The sequence below is a fragment of the Anabrus simplex genome, chromosome 3, assembly GCF_040414725.1.
Source record: "Anabrus simplex isolate iqAnaSimp1 chromosome 3, ASM4041472v1, whole genome shotgun sequence".
Taxonomy (NCBI): domain Eukaryota; kingdom Metazoa; phylum Arthropoda; class Insecta; order Orthoptera; family Tettigoniidae; genus Anabrus; species Anabrus simplex.
In genome coordinates, this window is record NC_090267.1 from 366,750,327 (window position 1) to 366,764,926 (window position 14,600).

Here is a 14,600-nt window from a genome sequence, read left to right on the forward strand (position 1 = left end):
AAACCTGAAAAATTTTAATCTATCTTTAGTAGGTTGAAGGCAAAGGTCTTCACCAAGCAAGTTGGCAGTGCGGTTAGGGGTGCGCAACTGTGAGGTTGTATTCGAAAGATAGTTTATTCGAATCCCACCACTGGCAGCCCTGAAGATGGTTTTCCGTGGTTTCCCATTTTCACATGAGGCTATAAATTAATGAAGGCCAATGCCACTACCTTCCCAATCCTATCCCTTTCCCATCCTTCCATTGCTAAAAACCTTCACTGTGTTAGTGCAACTTAAAACAAGTAGCAAAAAATTAACTTTCCACCAAACGTTCATGATGGTGGATCCACTCAAGCAGTCGATCAAAATTAACTCTGCAAAGATATCCTGCTCCAGTTTCCCTTAATAAACATTTAAGTTAAAAAAAGTTTTAAAATTTATCTAGACTTCAAGGAGAACATTTTCTTAACTACTCCCAATTACCTATAAAATAGGTTGTGTTACCTGCCAAGCCCCTCCAGGTGGTCCCTTGCCAAGGACCACATGTTCCACCAAACGCTCAGGATGGTGGATCCACTCAAGCAGTGAAGGAAGCTCCAGGCCAAGATCGGCACATGGATGAGTCAGTGCATCCAACAGCAGTGACACCGGGTTGTTACATCGGCCTTCTAAGCCCTGCAATCACCATGGAAACACCTGACAATACCGGAAGAAATAAAGACAATCAAGGGGTACATAGAATAAGGTTTCTTGCACTTTTCAAATTATTTTCATTTAACTATACTGAGATCAGTCTTTGAAAATTCTGGAGTCTAATTACTTTTATGATAATAAAGAAGACTTCTGGCAAGGTGCTTTTCTGGTAATATAGTAGAACCTACGTTATCCAGAACAATTTTAACCAATATTCCATCTAACCGAAACGTCCGAAAATAAATATTTTCCGTGAAAATTAATTAAAGGAACATTGTTATATTACGGCAAGGCAGATGAGTAGCAGAATATGTGGACTCTGAACTTGAGAGCTGCCTCCTCTTCTTTATTGCCAACTCAGTTCGTTTTACCTCTCATTAGTTCCATTGTTTGCACTGTTAAGTTTGACAAAGGGGATGAGTAACTGGATGCATGGATTCCAACCTTGACTGCCTCCTTCCTTTCTCTGTTGCCAACTCAGTTTGTGATAAGACAAATCAAAACTTTCTGACATTCTGCTAATGAAATGGTGGTGTGACATAGTGGCTAGGAAACTATGTGAAAAGAAAAGGCAAAAGAAAGTGGAAGATTTTTTCAAAATGATAGTACAATATATAGGCACTATGGAACATTGTCCATTCTAAACATGTACAGAAATTTGGGTTTATTAACACGCTTTGGTAGTATTGCATTTGCAACTTATTGTCCTTATTTACCTTAATCTAAAATATCAAAAAACTTTTCTTAACTATAAAAATGGTATTTTAATTAATATCCAAAATTTTCATTATCCAAAACTACCTCCCCTCTTGTTCTGGTTAACACAGGTTCTGCTTGTAGGTCAAGGGAGTGACGGTAGCACCAATACAGAACAGTTAGGAAACAAGAAACTTAAAAATAAAGCCTTAAAATAATAACAATAACAATAATAGTAATAATAAGGGGGCAAACAAAAGGTTGATAACTACAGAGGCATCTCTCTTCTGCAAATTGCATACAAAGTATTCTCAAAAATATTGCTGAATAGAGTAGAAACATCACTTGACAAGCAACTGGGCGAATATCAAGCTGGATTTCAAAAAGGTAGATTTTGTTCAGAACCAATATTTAACTTAAAATCCATAATTCACCATAGGATATTGAATTCAAAAGATGCGACTTTTGTAGATTTTAAAAAGGCCTTTGACTCGGTTGATAGAGAAATCACAGATGAAACAATTCATGAATTTGGAGTGAAAACTAAATTGGCAAACCTAATGCATGAAACCCTTACCGACACAATTTCAAAGGTGAACTTTATGGGTGAGATATCCAAACCTATTAAGATAAATACAGGGGTACGGCAAGGCGACAGTGTCACTCCTTCTATTCAACTGTGTTTCAGAGAAAATTGTAAGAATTTGGAACGTATAGCTTAAAGAGCGTAACATTTAGCCGGTAACTTTGGGGAGAAAAAAAAAGGCTTTGAAATAAATTGCCTAGCATTTGCAGACGATTTCGCTATATTCTCAGAAAACCTAACAAGTGCAACAACACAAATCACTCTTGAAAGAAATAGCCAACAAGACAGGTTTGAGAATCTCCATAGAAAAAACAAAATTTATTACAAACATCAAGAATGCTCCAAAATTTTTGGCAACAGATATTGGTCCAGTGAAAAGAGTAATGAAATTCAAATATCTGGCAGAAACAATTCAAGAAAATGATTTAGACAAATCTGCAGTAGAAGAAATGGTACACAAGATGGAAAGAGCAAATGGTATCACAAAGAATTGTTATAACAATAGGTGTCTAAAAACCTTAAAATAAGGCACTACACTACAGTGGTAAAACTGGAATGCGTATATGCAAGTGAATGTCTGGTACTAAACTATAGATTAGATAAACTTGAGGTACTAGAAAGGAGAATCATGAAAAAAATCTTAGGCCCTGTGAAAAAAACAGAAGTATGAAAATTATGATCTAATGATGAAATATACAGGAACATAGAAAACATAACAGAAACCATAAGGAAAAGGAGATTGCAATTTTTTGGACATCTTTACAGAATGGATGATTCCAGATTAACAGAAAAGATTTTCAAGTACCTTTGGGACAAAAAGGCAACAACTAGCTGGATTCAAGAAGTAAAGAAAGATTTAGAAAGAAATAATATAAGAGAAGAAGAAATTATGGTCAGAGACATTTTTTGAAAGAAGGTAGCAAGTATGGAAGGATTCCAAGGAAGATTGAACAAGAAGCCTGGTGCGAAGTGGTCCGAGGACAGAAGGAAACAGCATAGTGAAAGGATGAAAGAATATTGGAAGGAGCGGAAGAGAAAACTACAAAGTATGAAGAACTGAATTGAAATTGGCATGTGGTCCTCATCAAGCCTCATCGGAAATAATAATAATAATAATAATAATAATAATAATAATAATAATAATAATAATAATAATAGTTGTTGAAATGAGGACTTCCTTAAGATAAGTTCCAAATTTCAAGTTTTAAAGGATTTAAACAGAAAAACCTAACTGTTTATACATTTCTAAATACTTTTAGTGTGATTTGATAGAATGTGATGATGTTCCTTCAAGAACATCACACGTCATTCTATTTTAATTGTTTCTTTTTCAAGCAGTTTATATTTACTTATTCAAAATTAGTTTTGGTAGACTGAAGAACCTAACAGTTATAAATTAACTGAGTCAAAAGTGAAAAGGGATGACTTCAGATATCACAAACTTTTATACCAGCATAATGTGAGTAAACCATCTACTGTACGTAGAATAAGCAAATGTAAACCTTGCAGCAAAGTGGTCTTACTTGTGATAGGAAGTGGAGATCCTGCTCCAAGAGGGAGCGTGAGGGGGGTGCAGCTCTCAATCTAGCTGTGAGCAGCTCGTCCGGATGGGGTTCTCCATTATAATAGGGCCAGTGACCAGCCAGTAAGTGGGATACAGCAATTCCGGAGGGGCCATTACCTGCAACAGAGTTCAATACTTAGTACAATGTAGCCTATGTAAATTATGTAGGTAGTCACCTAGTTTGTTACAACAGTCTTCATTGTGAGTACCAGTATTCTATTAAAATGGATACCAGCTTAAAAGATAAAATCACTCCGGCTTTAATAAAACTCGCTTCTATAGTGCATTACAACAACGATAGCAGTGCCAACTATTGTTACCTAAGGATGCATCTGAAATCTGAATGTATCCAATATGGTCTTGAATATTAAATCTAAAAAGAAGCATCCCAAAATACATCTTCAACACTAATTCACTGTGTCTCTTTCTTTATTTTCCAAGTTGCTTTACGTTGCACCGACACAGATAGGTCTTATGGTGATGATGGGATAGGAAAGAGCTAGGAGTGGGAAGGAAGCGGCCATGGCATTAATTAAGGTACAGCCCCAGCATTTGCCTGGTGTGAAACTCTTTGTATCTTATTGATTCTAGAAGGTGCTCTGGACACTGTTGATGTAATAGTTAACACAGGTGTTAACAAATCTGTAGATTTGAGTTTGAACTCCAGCAATACAACCTCCTTTTCAATTAAGTTACGGTAATTCTATTTAGAAGAACATTGTATTTAGAACATACTCTAGTTGGCAGAAGGCGAACTGATAGTGGTTTAAAGATTCAAAACAACATTATCAACAGTCCAATAAATTAACAGTACCTATTAGAACAGAAAACTTTAGAATCTCAGAAAAATAGAAATAAAATCAAGAAAATAGAATACTACGGTATACTAAAATCCATTAAGAGATATAAACTTCATGTAGAATGGTCCGTATTGAACTGTGATTACGTATAAAGATTAAAAGTTTAGTTTAACATTTCCACCTTCTCAGTACACAATTTATGTAATAAATACTTAAATTAAATTAAATATTTATTCAGAAACTAGTTTCGACCTAAGGTCAAGGTCATCATCAGCCAACAAACACGAATTGCACAACATACTGAATAGTCCATAAACAATGTACATATATTGCAGAAACATTGTGGTTTGACGCTGTAAAGTTGAAGGTGAAACAGTCACAATGGAGATAAAAGTTTTAAATTATGCATAAAATTGCATTAAAATAGGGCACTTAAGTTGCCGTTTAAGGATGATTCAATTTGCTCAATCCTGATGCCGAAGATTCATGAAAATTTGTGTATCCTTTCCTACAAAGTTCTGACAGCTGTAAGTTATCATATGGTAGCAGTGGCATTTAGAAAACAGTTTATGCACAAGCAGTGAACAATGTAGGATCATGATACATTGATGTCCAGAGAGCTTCTAGTTTAATGTCCTTATAAAACAGAAGGCAAAAGTTGCACTTGAAAGTCAAATTATTTCTGTGAAGTAGGTGGAGAAGATTCACAGTTCAATGTGGAACAAGTGAACTGATAAATAATAATAATAATAATAATAATAATAATAATAATAATAATAATAATAATAATAATAATAATAATAATAAAAAGCCAAATTAGTACAAGGGCTGTTGAAAAGGGGGGCTAATCAAATAGTAAACATAATAAAAAATTAATTAATTAAAAAATCTGACTCACCTTGTGCTACGATGTGTGGGGCATATTGCATAACTGATATGAAGGGAAGGAAGATCAGGAAGGAAGGAGTTTACAGAATCAAGTGTAACAATTGTAATTTTTTGTATGTTGGACAGACTGGGAGAGGTTTCAACACAAGATATTCAGGACCATATTCATGCCCTACAAATTCTCAGCAGTAGGTCAACACATGCAAGATTACAATCAATTTTACTGACATAGAGCAAGATATGGAAATCCTTAAGATATTAAACAAAGGCCCCATAATTGATATAATGGAAAACTATTATATACATTTAGATCAGTATTTCAATTTAAACTACAACCTTAATGACATTTCAGAAAAATCCAACATTCTATTTGACCTTCTCATTATTATTTGTAGAAATTTTAACAAATCAAAAATCAATTTTCTATTCAATTCATGGTACCTTTCCACAGCATTTACCCCTATTCCCACACCCCTCAGCCCCGCCATAAAATAGCCCCTCCTCACTTTCCCCTTCCTTCCCCGTTCTCTCTGATCTGCTCTACCCCGTTTTTTTCCCTCCCTTCCTGATCTTCCTTCCCTTCATATTAGTTATGCAATATGCCCAACACATCACAAAGCAAGGCGAGTCGCAGATTATATTATTTTTAATTTCTTTTTATTATGTTTACTATTCAATCGGCCCCATTTTCAATAACCCTTGTACTAATTTAGCTTATTATTATTATTAATGACATTTCATAATAATAATTATTATTATTATTAATAATGACATTTCATAATAATAATAATAATAATAATAATAATAATAATAATAATAATAATAATAATAATAATAATAATAATAATAATAATAATTATTATTATTATTATTATTATTATTATTATTATTATTATTATTATTATTATTGAGGAGGGGCTATTTTATGGCGGGGCTGAGGGATGTGGGTATTATTATTATTTATCAGTTCACTTGTTCCGCTCCGCATTTAACTGCGAATCTTCTCGACCTACTTCACAGAAATAATTTGACTTTTAAGCGCAACTTTTGCCTTCAGTTTTTTTTAAGGACATTGTACCATGATTCTACATTGTTCACCGATTGTGCACAAATTGTTTTCTAAATGCTACTGCTACCATATGATAACTTACAGCTGTCAGAACTCTGTAGCGAAGGATACACAAATTTTCATGAATCTTCGGCATCAGGATTGATCAAATTGAATCATTCTTAAACGGCAGCTAAGTGCTCTACTTTAATGCAATTTTATGCATAATTTAAAACTTTTATCTCCATTGTGATTGTTTCATCTTCAACTTTACAGCGTCAAACCACAATGTTTCTGTGATATATGTACATTGTTTATGGACTATTCAATATGTTGTGCAATTCGTGTTGTTGGCTGATGATGACCTTAGTTCAAAACTAGTTTCCAAATAAATATTTCATTAGTAATGTAACCCGCATTACATAAATTGTGTATTGAAAAGGTGGAACTGTTAAACTAAGCTTTTAATTTTTATACTAAAATCCAGCCAAAAGAGTTGGGAATGTTGAAATATGTTACCGACATAAATTTGAATTGGTACCGGTATACCGTACCATTTGCAATTTACTTCCAATGTTTCAAATGCTATTACATAACTACACAAAAAGAATGTTGTTGATCCTGATTAATGCTAGGAACTTACTGTATAATCAAATCGTCAGTTCCAAGTAGCCTTTTTATGAATGCAGAAACTATCTGGCAAATAATATTTAAATACAAGAGAGTAATATTAGTACAGTAGATATTACTAACAAGTTAGGCTAAAGAACTTGCTTATGGGTAAAATTCTGACAAATTGTCCTGCTCTCTGGCTGTTAGAAGTACTTACATTTTAAATGGAGAATGGTTAACTGTGAAGTGGAAAGAGTAGTTAATAATATGAAACCTTCGAACAGCAAGGATCAGTATGGCTTTACCAACAACATTTTAAAATCACTCATTAGTTCTGACAAAGGTCATAAACGAATGCCTTCAAACTGGTTACATTCCAGAGCAACTAAAAGTTTCTAGGGTAGTTCCAATGTACAAAAAAGGGAGATAGGACAGAATGTACCACCTACCATTCAGTCTCTGTTGTTCCTATTCTCTTCAATGTTTTTGAATATGTGATGCTAGCACAAATTTATGAACATAATTTTGTGTCTAATAAACGTTTGTCTAAATCTCAGTATGGCTTTATACCAGGAAGAACAATGAATATACTGGATGATTTTATTAGTTATATAATGAGTAATTTTGAGGAAGGAAATTATGACCTTAGAAGGGTCTTTGATTGTGTAGGCCTACCACATTATATTCTATTTCATAAATTAGCATATTATGGCATTTCTGGAAATTAACTTAAAATTTTTAGATCCTACATACCTGGTCAAACACAGTATGTGGAAGTAAATGTGGTGTCCTCAAAGGCATCTGTGCTGAAATACAGGGTGTCTAAGGTCCGTCCTTGATCCCTTTCTCTTTCTGATCATGATGAATTAGATTAGAATGAACAAACAAATACCGTACTGCCCTATATGCAGAAGGACCTTACTTTTCTGAGCACATGTAAAGATCTTTATGAACTATTGTTATTGACCAAACACACACTTGAGATAGCTAAATCATGGTTTAAAATAAATGGTTTTCTCCTTAATAAAGGGAAAACTCAAAACCTAATTTTTAACCTCAGAAATCAAGAGTGACTTATGTATAATAAACTTCTTGTGTCAGGCTATTCTGAGTAGTATACCTACTCATTCATCTGAAGCATGTAGTAACTAAAGCATGTGTGTGTTCTGTACATTTTGAATTTTTCAGGGTATATTTTGGGTATGGTCTAATATGTTTTGGCAACAGTGCACACATAAGTCATATTTTGAAGTTGCAAAAGAAAGCTATTTAGACCATTGCTGACATTCCTCCTCACACTCACTGTAAACCACCATTTATTGAACTGTCTGCCTTAATAGTACCGTAATCAATTTATACATACCGGTATATAATCTTTTTGTCTGCCACTGTGGCATAGTGGTTAGTGTGATTAGCTGCCACCTCACAAGGCCCAGGTTGGATTCCCAGCTCTGCTACGAAATTCAAAAAGTGGTACGAGGCCTGGAATGGAGTCCACTCAGCTCTGGAGGTCAACTGAGTAGAGGGGGGCTCCAGTCCCACCTTAGCCATCCTCAAAGTGTTTTTCCATGGTTTCCCACTTCTCCTCCAGGAAAATGCCAGGATGGTACTTAACTTAAGGCCATGGCTGCTTCCTTCCCTGTTCCTTGTCTATCCCTTCCATTCTTCCAATCCCTTACAAGGACCCTGTTCAGCATAGCAGGTGAGGCCGCCTGGGCGAGGTACTGGTCCTCTTCCCCAGTTTTATCCCCGACCCAAAAGTCTCATGGTCCAGGACACTGCCCTTGACATGGGGGAAGTGGGATGCCTCGCCGAATCCGAGGGAAATACCAACGCTGGACAGTAAACGGATTAAGATAGAAAGAAAGAAAGAAAGAAAGAAAAAGAAAGAAAGAATCTTCTGATATTTATATGAATGATTTGCCAGTACGTCAGAACACCATACATAGGCCTACCTCATGGTACCAGGTCACTCATATCAATATGCCGTGGTGTAGGTAAAAAAAAAAAAAAGAGCTCAAAAATTCCATATGGTGTTAAAAGTATAACACTTATATAATAAATTAGATCAAGATTTCTGTCAGCTCCCATTGAACATTTTCAAATGGAGTTTTTATAAATGGTTGTTGGTAAAGCCATGGTACTGCACTAACTTCGAGTGTTAATTTCTAGGTTTCTATATTTTCTATATTTTCAGAAGGGGGTATGGTCTTCCACCATACTTTCCCATTTTCACACCAGGCAAATGCTGGGGCTGTACCTTAATTAAGGCCACGGCCGCTTCCTTCCCATTCCTAGGCCTTTCCTGTCCCATCGTCACCATAAGACCTATCTGTGTCGGTGAGACGTAAAGCAACTAGCAAAAAAAAGTTTAAATATAATGTAGGCCTATATCTAATCTAGTTATTTAAATGCTCTACAGTATTTATAACAGGATTCATCGACAATATCTAACTTTTTGTTGTTGTTGTTGTTATTATTATTATTATTATTATTATTATTATTATTATTATTATTATTATTATTATTATTATTATTATTATTATTATTATTATTATTATTATTCTGATTTTGTTTGAATGGCTACTACGCATTGAACTGGACGAGAGTCTTCTGCCAGATACGGTACCGTACTACCTGAGTCAAAGCCGAGATGGCCAGACACTTGATAGGGCATGGATGGACCGTAAGCAATGGATGGACACGCTGCCTTCGTGCTGTAGCCTACAGACCGTGCTGTGTGTAGCGCGCCGCCAAGCCCGTTAGTTGACTGATTAGGGCAGTCTAAATGAATGTTATGAATTGCACTTGTGAATGAAATACATACTGATTGAGAGCATTCTTTCGATAATTGTGACTGTGGAAAGACAGACCTTTATTTTTAAGTATATTGCATACTTGTTCTCTAAATGTATCACATCAAGATTTACATGAACAGCTCCTACTGAGATACCGTAATATCTCATCCTGTAGGTTAGGTATGTTATTTTCATGTGACCAGTAATGTAAATTCAAGAAATGTAATGCTTCTCGTGGAATGTGTTCACTGAAAATTTAACCATATAGCATATTTTATGGAAATATAATGTTAATCATTTTAATAAATTGCCACAATGCCAAAAAAGGTGTGCGCATCACGAATATCCAACTATGCAAGTGACTATACACCAATATTCCCATTTCTTTCGAAAGAGGGCAGGAGAAATTTATGCAAGACGAAAATCCTAACCGAAAATGTAACTATTACGAGGAATACAGGAGTGTGTTTTACGCATTTTTCCGAGCTGAGGTGAGTAATGCTTTTGACATTTTCTTTGTTGTGTAGATTTATGGCAGTGCATTTTATTGATGATGAAGTACTGTACAATCCTAACATAGATGATCAGTAACCACCACCACCATATTCATATTATTATTCTTCGTCGCCTTCTTCGTATTATTATTATTATTATTATTATTATTATTATTATTATTATTATTATTATTATTATTATTATTTGTGTACAATCGTTGTCTCCGTATTTTTATTTAATGCACAATAATTATGATTTTAAGCCTGCTTCTCCTAACATAGACGTAACTTACGAGATATCCAACGATTACAGGTGTTCATGGTCTCATTAATACATAATTTGAGAGTATTTCTTAACTACAAGGCACAGACGTATCATTTGCTCGGATTGCGCGGATCGGAAGTAGGAAACTCTTCGCCTCTTCATGTAACATCATCCGAGCTGCAGTACGACCTGTACGTCACGAAGGCCTACTCACTACTATATTTAACTGGAACCGCTAGAATCTATACTAGGTTCCACGAGAATCTGAGTCTGACGTTTAACGCTAGCAGCGAAGAAAACTTGAGTTAACGCTGATCGAAAATGGTTTGTTTACATGGCAACGATCCCAACGATGCCACATTTTAAGGACACTATCGCCACATGGTTTGGCTTGCTCTCAATAGCTTTTGTGATAGGCTATTCAGAGTGGTAGCCTACTGTGTTAGTTTTATTGCTTTAAGTGTTCGTGTTCTGAATAATACTGTTGTTCTTAGTCAATCAGTGGCTAGTTTATACTTTTCTTAGTTTTATTCTTGAAGTGAACCGTTGACAAGCAGCGTTAAATAATACAAATACCAAAATGGGTATGACGTATTCTGTCTTAATGCTAAAATGATTAATACGAGCTTAGGAATGGATCAAAAGGTTCTGAATTTTATTGGGATTACATAGGCTATTTTTATCAAACACCCAGACTGTATTGGGGTTTGATATTGGCTATCGCAGGAGGAGGCAACTATGCAATGCAGCGCACCTTGTAGTTACTGCTTTTACCGCTCAAATGACCACAGCACAGGGTGCGAAATCACGGGGGGGGGGGAGGAGGGAGGGATTCCCCCTCTCCGCCGATTTTATCTCAAAGGTGCCCCCTCCCACTAAAATTGCCCGGCGGGGATTATTTCATTATAAAATAAACAGGAAAATGTAGAACACACAATTTATTACTGAAATTAATAATGATTTTTACTGGGCATATTTTCATAAAAACATCAGCAATAATTCAAATGACTGCGAGATCTTGAGCAATAAAAAAACGCAGCAGTGGCAACTCCGCACCTGCAGCCTACTGTTCATGTTTCACTCTGGCAAGTCCATCTAAAATCCGGGCAAAAATGTAAATTACTTGAAGATGTCCTCCCTTGTCATTGGTGTAAGTAGCTCGAGTTTACACCACTCCTGTACTTCTTGGAGAGGGTGTGTTTCCTATAGGTAACAATAGGACAATATTCACTTAAGCAGGGTACAAACCGAGAAATTTGTTCAGTCAACACATAGCCCTAGTAGAGGAAGGTCCCACTAACAAAGCAATAAATCATGACAAACCGCGCCTCGTCTGGCTTTTCTTAAGAAAGCGACAGTCTCTCATAAAATTCTCAGCTGATTGGGATAACGTTCTAATGTTTATCATTCTCGTTATAACAATAAAATTCAGAGAAAAAGATCTCAAATTTACATTTTTCTGGTGGGAGAGAGTAATTAAATTACAGGGGAATTTTGTACCCCTCGCCCCGCCGGGTACTGCCTGAAGTAAACATTACAGTAGTAGTTAAGCCCCACGTTCCTTCTCCTCCACCACCACTTTTTGATTTCGCACCCTGCCGCAGCATACAACATAACTACTTCATCGTCGCCCCACTAGAACCTACCTTCTACTGGACCAGAAACGCCACACTACACTCAGACACGAATGACATTGCACTCCTCAAAAACATACCTTACAACGCAAAAATAGACACAATGCAACAATTACACTCAGGCCATAGACCAGTACTACTTGAACTAGGTATCCAAAAACACCAACGCAACACACACAAAATAATTAACACTAACTACATAGACTAGGACACCTACACCTCACAGCTAGAGCACCTCCACTCACAACCACAAACGACATAGACTCAGCTATCACACTATTCACCAACATCCTACGTACAGCAGCAAAAGCCAGCTACACCCCGCAACACACCAAACCTAATACGTTACCACCACATCTTATACAATTAATCCAAGAGAAAAACAGAGCCAGAACCACATTTCAACGAACTCTTACTCTACAAAGCAAAATAAACTACAATCGCCTACACGCAAAAACTAAAAAGGAACTAACCAAACACTAAAGACACTTGGAACAAAAACTCACTGACAAATAATAATAATAATAATAATAATAATAATAATAATAATAATAATAATAATAATAATAATAATAATAATAATAATAAAAACAACCTCTGGAAAACAACAAAAATATTTACCAAATCAGACCACCCTTCACCCCCACTAACCAAACCATTTGGCTCTAAAGCAACCTCCAACTTAGGAAAAAAACCATAACTACTAGCAGACACATTAAAAGAACTTCGAACCAAACTCTAACAGAACAAAAAGCAATTTCCTACACACTCCCAAACACTCGCCTACCCTCCCCCCCCCCCCCCCCACCATTTAAATCAACAGAAATTAAAAACATAATCAAGAAACTTTCCGACAAAAAAGCCCCGAGACAAGATTAGATCCCCGCACCCCTACTAAAACACCTTAACGCAGAAATGGTAATTTTTTTTACTCACATTTTTAACGCCATGCCAAAGTTAGAAAACTTTCCACAGCAGTGGAAAGTCGCTAAAATTATATGCTTTCCTAAACCAGAAAAAGACCCCAAAAATCCAGCTAACTAAGGACCTATCAGTTTACTAAGCATTATCTCCAAAGTCTTTGAGAAATTCATCTACACACGCATTAGAAATACAATAAACAACAACTCAATCCACGAGCAATTCGGATTCAGACAGCAACACTACCACTCATCAACTACTGTGCGACACAGAACATACACACGGCTTTCAACAAATCCAAAGTACACCAGCAGTATTCCTAGACTACAAACAAGCTTTTGGCCAAGTCTACCACCCCAGCCTTATTTACAAATTAATTAAATTACACTTACACCCCACTTACATTAAACTCATGCGCAACTACCTACTAAACCGCACATTTTATGTCTCAATAGCCTAAATAATAAAGACTCCACCACAAGAGACATGCACGCCGGAGTGCCCCAAGGTAGTATTCTTGGGCCGATCCTATTTCTCCAGTACATCAATGACATCCGCCGTATAAAACATACCCTAACAGCCATCTATGCCGACGACACTGCCATTATGACAAAAAGCTGGAACCCTGATATAGCCACCCACCGAATACAGGAGCACGTAAATAAACTAGAACCCTGGCTCACCAAGTGGAAAATTGACGTCAACCTGCAAAAAACCAAAGTTGTTCACTTCACACGAAGACGCAAACAACCACAACACCATCTAGACAACCAACCCATACAACAAGTCAACAACCACAAATACTTAGGGATCACACTAGATTCAAGACTCAACCTAGAAGAACACGTAACGAACACAATACAACGCGCCAAGAGACACACACTAATGCTCTACCCACTCATACACAGAAAAAGCCCACCCTCGCAGAAAAACATTAAACTCATCCACACCACATTCATACGACCAATCCTTACATATGCATACCCAGCCATCGGCTTCTTGCCTACAACAAGCATCGAACGCTTACAAAGCATACAGAACTGGCTATTACACTTAGCTGTAAAAGATTACACCGTACCCACAGTACAACTACATGACATGACTAAAGTCCTATACCTACAGGATTATGTACTCATACTAACCACAAATTTCTACAATTCCACACAACAACCCATTAATAAATACCCTTGGCCAATACGACCCAGACAGAGCAGACAATTTACAGACGGCCCAAATACATAATAAAAGACATGCTCACTAACCCTGACTAAACTTTCCAACAATGAAATAAAACACTAAATGTACTTACAAGTAACAAACACACATACAGACAATTAACACATAAGATAAGGCCCGCTGTTGCAACCTCTGCATCACCAGCAGCTCACGTCCCCGGAGTTAAGCAACATTGGGCACGGTCATCCGCTTAGGGTCACCGTGACAGTCGAGGCGAAGTGCCATACCTACAAACCACAAGATGCTGACCCCCAAAATCTAACACCTGCAGAAACTTAATCACCAACTCAAAGATTAAGCTGCAACCACAACATACGATGCTGCGTTGCAAATTTCCGAACGCAACTTACGCTAGGCAAACCCAGAATGGACCACCACACAGGGCA

General features: G+C 36.5%; 1 protein-coding gene across 1 annotated transcript in view; it reads right to left on the minus strand.

Moving 5' to 3' along the window:
- The window catches only part of LOC136866385 (oxidative stress-induced growth inhibitor 1), a 53,779-nt gene that overhangs the window by 25,320 nt on the left and 13,859 nt on the right, over positions 1 to 14,600 (minus strand). Inside the window, exons 3-4 of the mRNA XM_067143288.2 lie at positions 3,478 to 3,635; positions 484 to 654 (exon numbers count right to left, since the gene is read on the minus strand). Coding sequence (XP_066999389.2) covers positions 484 to 654; positions 3,478 to 3,635 — 329 coding nt within the window. The remainder of the gene's footprint in view (positions 1 to 483; positions 655 to 3,477; positions 3,636 to 14,600) is intronic.